The sequence below is a fragment of the Patiria miniata genome, unplaced genomic scaffold (genome assembly GCF_015706575.1).
Source record: "Patiria miniata isolate m_02_andy unplaced genomic scaffold, ASM1570657v1 HiC_scaffold_4, whole genome shotgun sequence".
NCBI classification, from domain to species: Eukaryota; Metazoa; Echinodermata; class Asteroidea; order Valvatida; family Asterinidae; genus Patiria; species Patiria miniata.
Genome location: NW_024037071.1, coordinates 4,137,268 through 4,155,446, shown reverse-complemented (window position 1 = coordinate 4,155,446; position 18,179 = coordinate 4,137,268). Strand labels below are relative to the sequence as shown.

The 18,179-nt window shown below is 39.7% G+C and overlaps 1 protein-coding gene across 2 annotated transcripts; it reads left to right on the top strand.

Annotated features, from left to right (window-relative positions):
* The first annotated feature begins 487 nt into the window (after window positions 1–487).
* On the top strand, window positions 488–17,681 carry LOC119739946 (synaptobrevin homolog YKT6-like). Of its 2 annotated transcripts, none has more exons than XM_038215100.1 (8): window positions 488–506; window positions 9,220–9,451; window positions 10,287–10,369; window positions 12,585–12,685; window positions 13,295–13,399; window positions 14,426–14,491; window positions 14,877–14,978; window positions 15,533–16,016. In XM_038215100.1, the coding sequence occupies exons 2-8, from the start codon at window positions 9,348–9,350 to the stop codon at window positions 15,566–15,568; spliced, it is 597 nt and encodes a 198-aa protein (XP_038071028.1). In that variant the 5' UTR covers window positions 488–506; window positions 9,220–9,347; the 3' UTR covers window positions 15,569–16,016. The 2 variants fall into 2 exon arrangements, with proteins under 2 accessions (XP_038071028.1, XP_038071027.1); XM_038215099.1 differs by lacking the exon at window positions 488–506 and adding an exon at window positions 6,612–6,776 and having other exon boundaries at window positions 15,533–17,681.
* The last annotated feature ends 498 nt before the right edge of the window (window positions 17,682–18,179 follow it).

Genomic DNA, 18,179 nt, shown 5'->3' with positions numbered 1-18,179 from the left:
TGATGTTACGCTCCAGTGAGTGCTTTGTGCCATGCGCGTTACTTTTGAATCAGTCACACACAAGTAAGAATACACTCAACCAAAAAAGAAAATCCCCCTTCCAATACTTTTTTGTCCAACTCAAAAACTACTGAGCACCTCTCGCTCAAATAACGACTAATCAGTATAGAAATTCCTTAGCAATCCAGCAATACCCTAATGTATACTTGCAAGGTGAGTGTGAACCACAACTTGCAAGTACACAACAGTGCAACTGTTTTCGGTACCATTTGTCATGAATTGCATGATTTTGTACACTATCACGGGCCAAACAAAGAGTATGGCTGGATTGCTAATTAATTTCTGAACTGATCAGTTGTAATTAGAGCAAGATGTGCATAGTTTTTGAGTTAGACGAAAAAAGCATTAAGGGGGACTTTCTTTCACCTGTGACACAGTTCCACCCCGGTGTGTTGACTACGATATGCTTTGCTAGTTACGAGGATACTGCTGTCATGACCGTATTGGTAAGTTCCCTCTTTAAATTTCAGACTGTCTGTATAACCTCCTTGTAATATTTATGTTATCGTGTGACATAGTAAGGTGTTGGGCCTTGAGCCCAACACCTATTGGTTTTGTAAGAATTTACTGTTTTTGTTCTCAGCATATTCTCAGCAAATCCTTCTCCAGAACTGTTTGGAAAAATGGAAACATATATGAACTTCATTTGTCAATACATGAATGCCCAATCCACCGCCGATGTGGTTTTTTGCAATTACGTAATCAAGACGCCATCATGGGTCACGTGACGTCACTCGAAAGTTTAATAAATTTAATCTTTGAAATTCCATATAAAATCAATCGTGAGAGACCGGAACCTGAAATTTGCGGGAATCGACATGGTAATACATGATCTTCATTTTATCTTGTGCGCGTAAAATCACGTGACCCTTCCTTCCGGTCGAAACTGGAAGTGCCTAATAATTTAAAAGTGGAAAAAGATATGAACTTGCTTTTAAACAATTTAAGTGTCTGCCTGGATTGACCTTTCAAAAAAATTATTGGTGATGTCTGTTGCGAAGTTTGCGGTAATCGCTTCAAAATTAATGTACATGATGACCATAATGCAGACAACACCTGTGCGCGAAAAAAACAAATTGATTACGTCATCAGACCGGAAGTTACAATAAAAAGACCTTTAAACCTTAAAAAATTGCTAGAAAATATACCGTGATAGATATAATCAAGATTTGGCTGTATACAGCACAGTAAATATAGCTCTGGAGGTTTCTGGTAATGACGTCACAACGACGTGATCAAGTATCATTTTACAAGCAATCAAAGATTTCTAGATTTCTGTGCGCGAAAAACAAATGGATAATAATATTATTACAAGCAAATAAATATTTCCATATTTAATCTTTGACAATCAATATAAAATCAACTGCTACAGATTTGATTTTTTATGGCAATCGATAAAATATTGCAGGGTCTTCATTTCTGGTTTTAAGTGCAAAATCACGTGACCCTAATTCCTTCCGGTCAAAACCGGAAGTGCCTTATTAATTGAAACGATTCGAGTGTCTGCCTTGGCAGTACTGTGCAAGAATTTTACAGGTGACGTCATCAAATGTTAGAGCGCCCTCTGGCGGCATGTTGAAAAGTCAAACTTGGATTTAAACATGCATATTTTGAGTTGATGTGTGTGTCAAAGTTTGAGGTAATCCATGGCCCAACACCGTGTGGTTGTTCCTACAACCTCTAGTTGTGATTGTTTTTCTGTCAAGTAGTAAGGACGATTTTCTGGACAGCGTGACTTCATTTTGCCAGTTTTGTCGGGGTTACAAAAAATTGTAATGACGCCGGTAATTTCAATTTTATTTTATGTCAATAATTATTTAACCCTAAAAGGGCCGGGGCGGAATCCGCCTCCCCCCCCCCCTCAACTTTTTCCGCGATAGCCTTGGAATTTTTTTTCGCGACCCGAGCTGTTGTGACTTTTTAGCCTCGAGCCTTGCGCATCTTTTAATACCAAAACATAAAAATCGGACCACGGGTTGTCGCGCAGCGAACAATTTTCCGGCGCTACTCGCCGTGAAAACTGAACTTTCTCATATACGTCGTGCACACAGAGCACAATTACTATACGTACGGTACATATGAATAATTAATTAGCCATAATTCCAATGATGATTTGCTCTATGCATGTATCGAGTTTCACAATTTTTCGTCATTCGATGGCCGAGATCTTCCCCCCGGCTAAGGGATGGTCAAAATAACCCGGCCCTTTTAGGATTAACAGGCTTGTCTTGCCAGTCATGCTAAACATCCAGCCAGCATTTCAATCCAATAAACTAGTTTCGGGGTAATCATCATGACATAGGTGTGGTTGTATTTCTGTTAAGTAGTTAGGCCGATTTTCCAGGGCGTAGCACGGTCATTTTTATTGGGGGGGGGGTTAAATATTTTTGAAAAGGGCACTTGTACATCTGTTGTGAAATGTAGACAGGTTTTTTCTCCGGACACTTGGCCTCCGTAAAATCAAAAAGCGGGGTGGGGGGGGGGGGGGTTAAGGGGGGGGGGCTGGTACCATTTGTCGACGGGGGCGCTGTTCAAAACCGACAATTATGCACACAAAGGGCCAATATATGGTGCTTTCCAGGGCGATACATGTGCAAAATTCTGAAAAAGGCATCCAAAACGGCAGATGCCACAAAAAGGGCACCACTTTTTTTTTTTTAAAGGGCACTTGTTCAGAAAAAGGGCTCTTCGTAAAAAAAAGAGCACTCTTTACAAATTATTGGGGGGGGGGGGGGTAAGCCCTTTGAATAAAAGGCATTTGAATGGAAAAATGCAGTCTTTACAAAATATTGGGGGGGGGGTAAATGGGGGGGGGGGGGGGGGGGGGTAAATACCCCCTTACTCCCCCCCCCCCCCCCCCCACCCCCGCTGGCTACGCCTATGTTTTCTGTACAACGCGACTTCACTTTTGCGTGATGGGTTTTGTCCGTGTAAGTAAAAATTATATTGACGCCAATCTGCGTGTTTCCCCTAAATATACGCTTGTGTTGCCAGCAGGGGCCGATCCAGGACTTTTCGCGGGGGGGGGGGGGTCGTCATCAGCAAAAAAGTATACAATGTAGACAGGTTTTTTCCTCCGGACACTCGGCCTCCGAAAATCGAAAAGGGAGCTAGGATGGGGGCGCTGTTCAAATCCGACGATTATTTACACTATATTACAGAATAGTGTACAAATACCACATAACCAAGCTGGCTCTGTCTGTATGTTTTGCACAGGCGGACATTATTACCACTATGGGGGGGGTCGAATTATTTGTTAAGGAATTTCTATTTAAAGAAAATGACAGGACCCCCCGGGTTGATCTGTGTGTTTTCTCTCAATATTTAACATGCTTTTGTTGCCAGTCATGCTCAACTGACCTCTAGCAAAAATGTCAGTCCAATAAAACAAATAGGTTATCGAGTGAAATAGGTGTTTCTGTTTAATAGTAAGGCCGATTTTCTTAAAACCGTGACTTCATTTTTGCAGTTTCGGTGTTACCAAAATATATTGACGCAGATAATCTGTTTGTTTCTTTCAGTATTAAATATGCTTGTTCGGACATGCTCATCCTCTCGGAAAAATTTCAGTCAAATCCGAACGTCAGACAGTTTTTCAGTTATCTTGTGATTGTGATTCTGTTTAATTAGGCCTATAAGGCCGATTTTCTGTTGCTGTCAATATTTAACAGGCTTGTGTAGAGTCATGGTCAAATGATCCAGCCAACATTTCAACCCAATGAAATAAATGGGTTTTTTTTAATTATCATGCGACATAGGTGTGATATTGGGTTTTTTCTGATAAGTTGTTATGCCGATTTTCGGTTTAGACCGTGACTTCACTTTGGATGCATAATTATCTTTGTTACTAAAAATTATATTGAAGCCGATAATCTGCGTGTTTTCTCTCATATTTTACCTGCTTGTGTTGCCAGTCATGGTCAAATTTTAATCCAATTAAACAAATACTTTTGGGTTATTGTGTGATATAATGACATAGGTGTGATTGTGTTTCTTTTTAATTGTAAGGCCGATTTTCTGGACACCGTGCATTTTGGAAGCTTGTCGGTGTTACCAAAAAATATATTGACGCCGATAATCTCAACATTGTATCTCAATTTTTGACAGACTTGTGTTGCCAGTCAAGCTTAACATCCAGCCAACATTTCAATCCAATAAAATAAAAAATAAAAATTTATAGGACTTTCTCGGACTATCGGACAAAATGGTTGCTATACTAGTGTTTTTTCAGCGATCTGATTAGTATATGGTTCAGGTTATCTAGGCGATGTGAAATAAACGCTAGCCGATACAGGTATCAAGACCGTGCTCTTCCGGGTTAATGAGGGTATAGAACGCCAAATGAAAACAATTATCAGAATGTTCCAAGGCATCCGTCGCACCGCTGTTTTCAGGGCGACGTGTGCACAAATCCATAGCAGGCACTTACGTACGCATATATCTCCGTCCGTAGGAAATGTACACGCGGGAACGAACGGGCCAATCACGCGTCGGCGTGGTAGGCCTACGGTTTGAATGGACCGATCCAGTAAGCCCCTCCCACTACGCACGGGGGCAATTTAAGACGTGCTCCTCTCCAATGCCACACTGCATAATTTTCCTGCCGTGCGCATCATACGCGTGTGCACGTATGTCGGACTTTTGTGCGCGCAATGTCGGACATAAATCACGGCTGTGATTGGTCAGAATACAATGGGGAGGTGCTTACTGGATAGGTCCATTGCGAACCCCGCGTGCTGTGTTATAATAATTGTGCAGTTGAGTGCAAAAACTACTCCGTGTTCAGTAAATCCACCAGGGAATCCCCCCATTTTCAGGTGAGTTAAGGGGTTTGCTCTTTTGAAATCAAAGGGAATACAAAAGTCTAATTGATGTTTTCATGGCAGTCCTTAATATTTAGCTTAACTTACTTGATTGCAGAAAACAAACTTTATTTTGGACCCCTTTTTCGCTGGTTGCTGGCTTTCGTTCAATAAAAGAGGCCTTCGGTTTTTTGGGGTTTGTTTTATTTCGCGAAAATAACGACATCGCATTTAAAATCTTCGAAGTAGATGCTAATATTGTAGCTTTTTGGTGCCAAGATGTAGATATTATTTTTCACCTACTTTGGGACAATTGTTACGGCTTCAATAAAAAATGTTGCAGCATCCGGGGCGCCACACGTCCGGGTATGGCCACGCGGCCGGCCTTGACTAAAGGCTGTGAGAATGGCTGGTGAGCTCGCAGAATCTTGTGAAGGAAGTGGGGATGGCATTCTGGGTAACTTATCATGACCTATTTATAAAGACATGGCTGCAGTAGTCTGGTTCCTAGGCCAAAAGATTCTGACTATTTCTGATGAATCTCAGGTCAGGCCTAGGCAGCCGTTCGCTCGTACCCACCGCCCTGCAAACAGGGCGCTGGAGGGCTGATGAGCTTCAAATAATTATTATTATTCATGGTTTATTAAAAATTCAAATTGGTTGCCAATTTATGTAAAGGAAGCGGGGATGGCATTCTGGGTAATTTTTTCATGACCTATGTATAAAGCAGCTAGCTCCTGCAGTTTAAGACCGCGGTTATAGCCAATGTATGCAAAAGCTATCTGGAAACTTTCTCATAGATACATTCCATACCGGATGTGATTTCTTTTTCATTGCGGACCATATGTGGACACATTTTGAGCGTCGAATAATATGCATTTCGACCCTTCGTGAATTCGAAACGGAGCCAGAGCAACTGACGGGAGTTGAATATTTACAAAACAGATTAGTTTCACAGATTTTCCTACTACGCTTTTCAACGAAAAAAAGGGCAAGGGCGGGATGCTCCAAAGTCATGCATAACTCAGTTTTCCTTTGAATCATTACAAGACACTTAGGTTCTCGTTTTTTTTTCCCTAAAAATAAAATTATCTCAACTATAAATTCACTGAGAAGAGAAAAAACAGTCGATGAAAAAGAGCAGGGACGCCGTGGATTCGAACCAGGGATCTTTGTATCCTGTGTTGTAGTACTCGTACTCGTATTCGTACTCGAGTACTTTTTCCGTACTCGTACTCATGGAAAATGTACTCGTACTCGCAAGAAAAAATTCATGTACTCGTACTCGTACTCATGGCAAAGTACTCGTACTCATACTCTTAAAATACAGTATAATAATAATAATTGGGGAAACGTGGACTTGAGCAGTTTTATATTTCTCAGCTTTTGATGTTATGCCACACCGGTTGAGTTGGTAAATGGTCAAGTTGGTCACAGTCGAGTTGGCAAATGGTCGAGTTGACCTGATACCCGCTCCTTGTTTTATGGCCCTCACGCGCGCTGGTGTTGTGATAAGGGTCATAGCATTACCACGCCTACTGCTGGGTCGACAAATGCGACGTACGATTGTTGACTTACTTTGTATTTTCTTTCTTTTCCTCTGTGGCAGTCCATACCAACCCCAAAAGACTTGATAATACGTCTAGATTCCCACCTTATATTTATTCGAAACGAACGACAGGCGAATTAGTCATCTTTGTCGCCAACCTAATTTCCAGTGACGTGTTCTGTCAATGTACACGTACGTACGTACGTACGTTTGTACAGCTAGCTCCATATGATCGGTGCATGTACATGTACCGTGTACCGAGTCGGAAGCTGTACAAAATTTGTGCTCGATTCGATTGTTTTTCTCCGTAAACCTGGCTCAATCGTCAAGTGCTAACATTCCAGAGTCATTTAAGAGACGAAAGTGTGAGTTTTTTAAGTTGAACGAATAATATGAATTAACTGAAAGAGTTCTAGCTGGAGAGTGGAGTTACCTCACAGACACATGCCTCATAGCTCTAGCCCAATGTGGCGAATTCACTGGACTGCCTCCGTAAATCATGGAGGTAGAATTCTACCTCCATGCGTAAATAAAGGCCACACTCATCATTGACACTTGGAACATGTACAAGAACATGTCGAACTTTGTCAAATTTTGATTTTCACATTTAGGCTTAAATTGTAGTTTATTTTTGCTTTAGAAACATACTTGCACTCTTTATAGGCTAATCAGAAAGTGCTGCCTTTTTTCAGAGGTCTGTTTTTCATGAAATTTCCAGATTCGTTTGCACACGTTTGCGTATCGAAATTTTACGAAAAATAGACATCTGAAAAAGGCAACGATTTTCCTACGTGGTTTTAATTACGGGCTAGTTGGTGCCGTGTAGCGGGACTTGCGTGCTCGTGAGGGTACACATGGTAAATGGTATATCGCGCGGTGATCGTCATCTTTAAGACTTTATTTTCGTGTTGCGTTTTGTCGTTGTCATCGGCATTTTACCCCCAAATTTCACTCAAAAATGAAAAACCCTGCCCTTTATCTATGACATACTTTTATGTTCTTAATGTAGCCAACTAGTTTGGTTGGTCAAATAATTTAAAAGTGGATTTTGTTCCCTTATATAGGAATCGGGCCCGTAGATACATGATCGCTGTGAATACTTCAATATTTTCCCAGTGCTAGTGCTAAATTTGATATTTTTTTTTAGGGCATATTATTATGCTGATAGGTCACTAAAGGGAAAAATTAGTGCTGGCAGACATGGGAATCTTTCCTACTTACATGTATTTTTGAAAAAGTTTAGACAGCTTTCTTAAGTCCATGTATGCGCCAGCTTCGGACTATTAAAACTCCTCAGTAGGTTGAGAAACCAGACGTGTGGCCTATTAAACATACAGCGCAGCAATACAGAGGCCACACAAGTGGGGCTACCTCAGCCCTAGTCCGAGTAACTAGGAGTCTTCAAATTGCCTTTTTTAACATTTGGACGTGGTCAGGCGATAGTAGTCCAAATGCAGGCTTGTCTCTCCCATCACGATTGTAGTAGAACGGCAGCCGAAGTTTGCCGACAAAAAGTCGTCAGGTGTGCGCTACGCCGCTTCAGGGCGCAGTTGGCAAGTTTTACTGGTGCGTGTGCTGTGCATTGAAATCAACCGCGCTTTGACATTCCTTTGTACACATCGTGGATCGTTATTTTCTTTAAGGACCTGTGTAGTGGTTATGCCAGACAAGGTTTGGGTGAGTCCCAACTCCCAAGGGGAATTAATGTGTCACCGGAACAAAATGGCACATTTTCAAAATAAAAATTTAAAGATGCTAGTCCGTGTTGAAAGCTTCCTCCAGCCCTAGTACAACAACCCAATGATAACATATAGGACTGAGGTAATTCCAGCCAAAAGAGTTCCATATTTTCTAGGGTCCTAATGCGTCAACTGACTTCAACAAGTGTCAACGGTCGTCAACCCAGTGTAAACAAATTTTGTAGACTTTTGAACATTGGAAGTAGCTTTATATAGTAGAAATGGTGATAGCGCCTTCAGCATGAAAAAAAATGATGTTTTTTGGCAAATGGGAGGGTCATTAATTATTTCGCCCATCCTTATTTTACCAACATTTGCCTTTCTGAAAGATCAGCATATTGGGAAAACTGAGACTGTTAACACTTGCATGCATCGATCTGCGCATCACTCAGTCACGCAACAGTGCACAACATTGTCTCTAAGTTGACATACCATCGCGTAGGGTTTATGCTGATCAGAGGGTATTACGTACATTAGTCATGGAATACCCCTTGCAAAGCAAGGGTCTATGGTATGTGAGCAGATTCGGGGATTTAAGCAAAACAAAAACTGTGTCTTGACCTCGAGATTATGACCATTCAGCCGGCGCCTTCTACATGTATATCGGGTCTTCGGGCCTACAAAGGCACCTGTTGTCAAAGACATCTATAACAAAAAAACTAGACACAACATCTTTCATGCTTTATTATATTGTGAAATGAGCATATGTGAAATGAGCAAAAATATGTTTGTTTTTAGGGCCCTTATATCCTTGCTAGAGCCTAGTTCTGTGACTACATCCTGAAATCTCAAAATATTCATTGATACACTGTGGCTCAGATTTTTAAATCAGAAGCATTGAACATTGGATGGGTGGCCTTCTCTTTTTAAGATTGTTTTTGCCCATCAATTTTAGGCTAAATAAAACAAACTAAACCAGTTTCTCCACCCTACTCACTTCCTTTTTTACAGCCCACCTTCTTTTTCCTGTTTTTTCTTTAATTCATGCACTTGGTATATTTAAATTTAGTACCATTCCAAAATTCCTTACAACTCGTACTTTTTTGTTATCATTTCTTCATCTCAACAGTGAATTCTTGGGAATTATTTCCAGGCGGGTCAGTAACGTCAGGCGGCAGTCAGGTGCCGGTAACGCCAGGCGGCGGTCATTAATCCAGACTTGGTTTTAGAAGTGAAAGGTCTCTAAGCGGTAGTAGGATGAAGCTTTATGCCATCACTGTGCTGTACAAGGGCCAACCCAAAGTGGTTTCCTTATCCAGTGCCTATAATCTAACATCATTCGGTTACTTCCAGAAAAGCAGGTAAGACAGCGTCCCAATAGACTTCTGCCTTAATTACACAGTGCTGAATAATGTCCAACATGCTCGCATGTATAACATGCATGGTTGGGACATGCAGAGTGGCTTTGAAGAGAGGCGCATTTGTTGTTGCCCACATGTGCAGTAGACAGGGCATAAGGAAGAAGTCTAGTGCTCAGCTACGGCCGGCAATTGCACGTACATGTACGCCTATTGAAGCAGTTCAATCCTTTTCCAATCATGCCAATAGCAGGCATGCAACTGGGAAATCACCAAAAAAAGAGGAAATTCAAATTTTTCCCAGACTTTGTACAGTGTTTTTCTATTTTCAATGGCACACATGGGAAGTAAAAAAAGAGGAAATCAGCTGATCCGAGGAAAAGTTGCATGCCTGCAATAGACACATGTCTAAATGCCAACACTTTTGTCAAGTAATTTGGATGTGACCAAATATTTTCAATTAATTTTGATATTGCTCAAAATTGAAGAAGATTCCAAGTTCACGTTTAGTAAGTTTTAAAAAGTTTCTATTTATTCGTCATGTAGGCTCTGTTTTTTTAATTGAATTTCTGTCAGTTTCACTGTAGTTATATGTTTTCCATGAAGTAAAATGTACATGTAGTAGTAGGACAGCAGAGCTGACAAGAGCCGTGACTTCAGAGAAGGAGTTCTTTCACAAGAATACAGATGATTGTTCTTTTGATAATCAAAAGGCCCCAGCAAGAATGCCTAGGAGTTAACATGGTTAAGGGTAAAACTTAGCAATTTTGTCTGGGTCAGCATAACTAGAACTACATAGATTGAATTGTTGTCTTTTTTATATTTTTTGTCTTATTAGTGTTCAAGAGTTTATGAAGTTCACATCTCGAATTGTGGTGGAAAGGACACAGCCAGGCCTCAGGTCTACAGTGAAAGAACAAGGTTTATGTTTGATAATTGGCTTGCTTAATAGCATTTCATTGAAGTAATTGTATTGTATGGGTGTTGTTACAGCAGTGGGATCACACACTAGCAAAGATGACAGCCATTCACTACAGGATGGTGGTTTACTTTGCCAGTTTTGTGTTTATTTTGTTTGTTCATTCGAAATCTGTTGAGTTGACTTTCCTTTGTGTTTTTACACAACACAATTATTGAGCATCAATAAATAGGATAAACCAGTATTCATAAATACCTTGGAGAGTTGATAGCTTCTGATTTGTCGAGACTCGATTCCGTGGGGGTGCATTAAAATGTGATATCCGATGCATTAGTAAAAACGTCATACATGCGCGCCCACCACTGATTACTAGCACCCATTGGATAAACACACGAGTTGCGTTAGCTTCTGGTTCCAGTGGTTCCAAAGCTACTTAATGGCTCGTGGGCGTGGTTTAAACTGAACTGACATCACACTAACGAACCGGAGAATTAAAATCGGCTTCAAAAACAGGCGAATAAATGGCCCCTGAACCAGCTTTGTTCCAGCGTCATGTAAACCAGTGATTGGCAAAATGTACAACAATCCTACAGTAGCTTGTAACAATACAGCAGTACACATGCGCTCAACCACTGTCATGTGAAGACTTACGCGTGCGTATGCAATATGGTTGTTATGCTTGCGCGGAATAAATCTGTACACAACATGCATAGCTGCCAACTGTTACAAATTTTTCGTAATTTTTACGAATTGTTTGTTAAATTACGAAAATACGATATGCCACTAAAACATTACGAATTTCCCATTTTCTACCTAACGAAAAAAAAATACTTGTAAAGTATCGTTTTTGACCGAAAACTTCTGGCGAAATGTCGCGATAATGGATGGACTGGTGACAAGTCTAATAAGAATGCAGTCAAGCACCTGATAGACATCAATGCAGTGTGCGCAGTGGAGTACTTGAGGACCAGACTAAAACTATTTGTCAATGGTGTGTCATTTGTGTGCTGCATCTCGTGGATGTGTGGTTGTGTGTACTGTATGTGAATTGTGAGTACTTTTCAGTGACGATCGTGAGCACATTTGGTCGCTTTTTGCTGGGATGAGTCTATCAGTGTGAGATTTTAATCATGGAATTTAATAGGATTATGGTTGGAATAATTGGTAATAGAGTTTAAGTTTGTCACAACGTCCAGAAAAGATAAATCAGCATGCGTTTGCAAGGTATGTTGACGGGATATTTCTATTGCATACGGTGGCCCTAAATCAACGTGTGTAAACATTGATACGAACTCGAAACTCCACATCGATAACATGCATCTCAAAAAAATATGCGCACGTTATTATTGTTAATATTTATTTGACTTCAACAAACAAATACAGACATTGAAACAAAATAAATTTAAAAAAAAAAATATATATTTTTTTTTAAAAATGTTTTAATTATTTTTTTTAATTATCTTTTGGCCTCCAGTACATTATTATTCACAACAAGAAGGGTATGCACATGTATGTGTACATGTAAACCATGTATCTGTACTCAATGTTGGTAAAGCTTTTGATAAAACGAGCAGTTGAAAATGACCGCGCGGGTTGATTACTAATTGGGATTTTGAAAAGTTGGCAGCTATGAACATGTTAGTACTGAGGTTGTTTACGTCAAAAGCGTCGATCTGTGATTTATTTTCCGTAAACATGTCGCCCTCAGACATGTTTACTTTTAAACTGAGCATCTCTGTAAACGCGAGAACTGTAAACAAAATTCCCGCTTCCTCCGTCAGGAAACAACATTTAAAAAAAAAATGTAATTTGTTTCGCTTTGGCAGCAGAGGGGCACACCCTGGATGTCAGTCATAATGCAATGAAGTTGAATAACACACTGAATATGCTAAAAAGACAGGGTAGCATATCACAGGCATAATCTAAAATATGGCCCCTCAACATGAACACAAAAAGTCTGGAAATATCGCTGAAAGAAAAGTCACAAAATTTGAGCATTTTAACTGTTTATTTCATTAAAAGGTATTTATTAATGGGAATAACGGTGTGAGGACCCAGTCTTCACTGCGTGATAATGTCCAGGTTGGGGGAATGCCTTTGTCACAGTTCATTGGAATAGCTTGTGACTTCAAGTGGTTTGTGACTGATTTGATTACAAGTATGGAGTTTGTTTACCAATTTTATCTTATTGTGTGGTTATGCTTTTTGATATGGCAGAGTACAACTGTCACACATACGTCCGAAGTGACTGTTTATCGGGAGTTGTCATCGCAGATCACGAGTATCCTTCAAGAGTTGCGTTTAGGTTTATGAGCAAGGTAAAGCGAAATCTCTTTTTTAGTGATACCGGTAGATTGTGGTAATAAGATTATTTTTAGACAAGATTGAGCTCTGTCGTCCATGATTGCAAGAATGCATGTTAAGTATCAATGAAAAGCTGATAAACAACCCTTTCAGATACAACCACATCAACAATGAGGCAAAAAAAAAATAGTTCTGCTTCCGGTTTCCCTACCTACCCTATTCTAACAGCCCCTACCCTAATTTTTTTATTGGAAAAATGAGGAAAAGAAACACCCAAAACCATCAATTTTTACCTTTTACCCTTGACTACATGCAGACGCCTCCATATGATCGTACACAAAAAAAATTGGCAAATTTTTTTTTCCCTACCTACCTATCCTATTTTCAAATACCATGTAATCGGAAACAGAACTATTTTTTTTTGGCCTTATCAAGTTCAAAATTTGTAACATACAAACCAGTATTTATTATTGAGTATTTTGGGGGGTTTTGGCGATACACCCTGTAGATGCACTTTGTGTTGTTCTTGTTCTCAGGAGAATACTCCTGTTAACAAGAGCAAGACTCAAAGTTTTATCCTCTATGCCTCAATTTCTTGGCCTGCTGCTTGTTCTTATCTGCAGGCCTTAGATGAATTTGCAACTGAGGTATCCCCCAGCACGTGGCCCAGTGCAGCTGAGAACTCGATAACGTTCAAGAAGTTGGAGGAATACCTTGCCCTGTACCAAGTGAGTTTTTGAGAAAATGTTTTTTTAAATGAATATTACACAATTTGAATCAATCTGAATAGTCATCATTTCACCTGTTTTATGGGATCAGGTTGCCGTAGTGGTACTTTCCTCACCTTCTAACGCTGTGACCGGGGTTCGAATCACCCAAGCCAATATGTGGATTGTGTTTTCAGTCCCTATCTGAGTCCGTGGGTGTTTCCTAGCAGATTATTCTGGGGTTTTCCTCCCACCACTAAAACTGAATTTTCCTTCCACATCTTCTACCAAGGCACCCCGCTGGAAATAAGTCGAGAGAATTTTGTGGAGTATACCGGCCAATTGCGAATTATCACAAAAAAATCCACATACATGTAATATCCAATGCCAAACTTGGTGATAAATCAAAATTAAATAAGTGGAAATTATGCGCTCCCCATGCATGTGAAAAATTAATAAGCGAAACATTGCCATTAAAGTGGCATTACGGCCTGAAATCCAAAAAAATGTTGGATTGTTTAATTACAGCTGTGGTTGAAAGGAGACAAACCTGATGTCTTACCATTCCCAAGAAAAGACAAAATAACCTGGTTGTTTACATCGGGCGCGATGGACATTTTGTGGCATACCTATATGTATTACAAGTTCGTGTCTGTTCAATGCAGCGTACACGTTGTGTGTGTGGTATAGGTGACACATTACAAATAAACAGATGGACGTCCAAACCACTATGCAAACCACTGTGCGGCTGGATCACAACTAGCACTGAACAGCTTGATTTTTCAGGGACAAAATTGTGACCCCCAAACTTCGTTCTTGCATTGTTCTCACAAGAATAACACAAAAATGCCCATTTTTGAAAGGATGGTAGTGTGGACATTTATATTCTCCTTTTTGATGCTCTTTCTGTTTAATATCTTTTCGTTTAAAACATGTTTTATAGCCCAATTGGGCACATTCCAGGCCGTAATATGCCTTTAAGACTGATTTCTTAGGATTTTGTCACGTTTGTCCTTGTCCCAACTTTATTAATCAATTTCACCTCAGAACCCATCCCAGGCAGACCCTATGATGAGACTTCAGAGTGACCTGGATGAAACAAAAGTCATCATGGTGAGTGGCCAATCATCACCCTCATACATATTTATGAGCCAAATACACTTCTGTCATTGGCCAATAATCTGATGGATCAGGGAAGTAAACATCAAATGCTCCATTTTAACTCTCATTTTACCAAGTGAGAATGTTCATCTTTTAGAATTACTTTCCTCTTTGGTACAATTTGTATGAATCGTGAACAAGGGTTTTCATGTAAATTTCTTGACTTAAACCTTTCAGATAAATGCATTTTCTTTAATACATGTACGTGTATTTCAACGTTAGTTAATGGGAAAAAAAACGTTTTTGATCCAGTAAAATATTTGAATTTACTAGCCCTGTAGTTTAAATATTTGTAAACTGAAATTCAAGTTCTGACTTTGTTTGTTTTTGTTGGCAGCACGATACAATAGACGCCATGTTACAGCGTGGCGAAAAGCTTGATGACCTCGTAGCCAAATCCAACGACCTTAGTGTACAGTCCAAGACATTCTATAAAACGGTATGTTCTTCCTGTTCATACTTCCAATATTTTCTTATCCATATAATTCCATTCATAATTTGAAGACAGACCCCAAAAACACAGCAATGCCCTAAAATTCTGGTGACTTTTCAGTCACGCAGATGTGAAATTAAATTTCTGCCTAGAATGACACCACAGATTGGATTAATACAGAAATTTGCATTAGCATAAAAACCATAAAGGCACCAAAACGCCCTTAAAATGGCAATATGGCGATTACAAATAAAGTTAAGTGAGACACAAAGTTTGTTGTCAAGTCCTAACAAGTTTATCACAAGTCATCTGGTCCAAAGTCAACTTACAAGTTATTTAAATGAAAATTGACGAAGACGTTACTACTACTTTTCATATTCTGTTTTCAATTATTCTTTGGGGGGGGGGGCAATTCAGGAAGGTTTATAGCAAAAATACATAGTGACGAAGGATTGAATAGATTAGTTCGGACACATTGCTGGATTGTATTGTAAAGAAGGTGTGTTGAATTGTATGGTAAAGAAGATGTGTGACTGCATGTTTCTTTTTCTCTGTGGCAGGCAAAAAAGACGAATTCCTGTTGTGTTATCCAGTAGAAAGAAAGGAGACGATTTTAATTGGCATTTACCTCGACCAGTGTGGAATACATGTCAGTGTTAGTCGGACTCACAAGCATTCCACATTAATGTACACAAGCCCCTCCATGTTGGAAGATGTATCATGATGGTGTATCGAGTGAACCAATGAGACTTTCGACTGTGGCAGCCATCTTGGTCTGGTTTCAAGACCCAGTGGTTATGGATTGTTTATGAAGCGGGTGACTGCATCAGAGGTGCCAGTCTAACATGCCTTGCTTTTGTGCACCCTTTCACATGCATGTTAAACAACCAAAAGTGGTTGCTGTATAAAAAATTGATCTTTTTGTTCAGTGTGAGGAGAAAAGTTGAAAAAATTAAACAGTCATCACCCTTTTAAATTTATGTTTGGCAAAAGATGTCGTCTTGAAGAATGGATATTTTAATATATGTACATGTATATAATATTTTGTTGGTGAAGGCAAGGAATTTAAGGGGAAAAAATGGGGGGAAACACATAATATGAAAAGACCTTCATGCAACAAACTTGTACTTTGTGCGCCGTCTAAATTTTTGTTAATCCGAACTCATAGATGTGCTTCATATGAATAAAACCTGTAGGAAGTACCAAAATCATGTAAACAGTCCCTGATTTCAACTGACCTTTTGGAAAGGCCGAACCATTGCTAAAAGAAAGTGTGGGTTTGTTTGCCTGTGGTATAAAAGTATGACAAAAAAATTAAAGTTGTCCGAAATATTATTTTAACATAATTTTTAAAATTAAAAATATTAAATTACAAATATAAATTCCCATGTATGAATAAGAAAGATACCTTAATTTGAGAAAACTTAAAGAAATTGCTCAAAATCTAAAGAAGGGTGCTTTACAACTAGCCTGATGAAGTTTCAGCTCAGTGAATGCTGCATATTCCAAGAAAACAATATTCTAGGTTTTCGATTTCAGTTCAAAATTTGCGGAGTCGTCTTTTGATTTGCGCCCAAATGAGCGTCCGGGACAGGTTCCTATTCAGTCGATGGCAGCTGCGTGATGTCACGCACTGAACACCGTTACCATTGGACCACAGCACCCCCACTACAGGTCATCTAGAGGTCATTTGAGGTCATCGTTTACAATTTTTTGACAAGGGCGACACATGCAGACTGCGGACCACTTGTGTGCCAAGAGTTCCTGTAAGCTTTTGGTTTGGAAACTTATGAAAGAACTGCAAGGATGACTTTCATTTGCAGGGTGGAATCACTAGTAATACACATCACCATTGTCAAGATTGTTGGCAGAGCTGCAGTGCCAGTATCCAATAAGAAAAATGTCTACTGCATGCATGAAGTGTCAATGGCTGTGCTTGTAGTACAAGGTATGCATCCATTTCAGTATGCTCATGTTCGTGTAAATCAGTCACAAACCAAATAGCATTATTCATGATTTATGGCTTGCTACACATGGCAGTCAAATACTTCATTATCAGATAATGTTCTTTTGTCTTAACTTTAATGTATTGTTGAAACCATTTTGAGCTGTGAATTGTAATGTCCAATTTGCATTAATACTATTTGTACTCCTAACTACCCAGTTGTGCACTTAGGATTTGGCTTGGGGGAGGGCTCAAATTTTTTTTTTCAATTTTTTTGGAAGTAGATTTTTTTTTTTTGAACAAATATTGCCCAAAATGTTTGGCCGCAGATTAATAGGCGCAGAACAAAATTGGGTGTTTTTTTCGGGGGCCAGACTATTGTGAAGTTTGTGGTGCCACTAACACCCCTATTATACTACTCAAAAATAGGCCACAAACATATCACCAAGGTCAAATCGTGGGACCAAAAAAAAAATTGACAACCTCTTTGGGGGGGGGGGGGCTCAAGCCCTCCCTTGGGTGCGCCACTCCAACAACCCAAATTACTGTACTTGTGGTCAAATTATTATGTTGTTGCCTGCAACTTACATGTCCCGTAGTGGAGATTGTTGCAGTATCCAGCAGAAGCAAAAGTCGGAAATAAAAAACATTAATTGTTGGGAAATTGTTGTTTGTTGAAGTTGTGCTGGAATAGAATAAACGGGGCTGTGGGTGCTTTGTCCAAAATGGTTGATTGGCATCACACCTATGTTAAAGGTAGTATCCATCATTTGTACTTTGTGCATTATGTTCGTTTGAAGCAACAAAAGCGCTCAAATCTAAGGAAGGGTGCTGAACAACTAACCTGATGAAGTTTCAGCTCAGTGAATGCTGTATATTCCGAGAAAACACAGTCACTATTCTATGATCTCGATAGCAAATCCAAAGTTGCTGAGTCATGTTTTGAATTGGGCCTGAATTCAGCGTCCGAGACACATTCTCACTCAGCAGATTGCAGTTACATGATGTCGCGCACTGAACCGACAAATTATAGTAACTGCACGCACGTGTGTTGTGTCAACACTTGTGAGCGCTTCGCCGAATAAAAAACTAATTACTAACAGAAATTTCCAATGATGCCTCTCTATAGACGCATGGTTGGAAAGGCCTTTTTTCATCGATTACTTCAAAATAACAGCTTGCCATGAAGAATAATTTCACGGGGAGTTTAGTCCCATTACTATCTTAAAACCTAGTATGCTTTTCAACAATAATTACGTCAG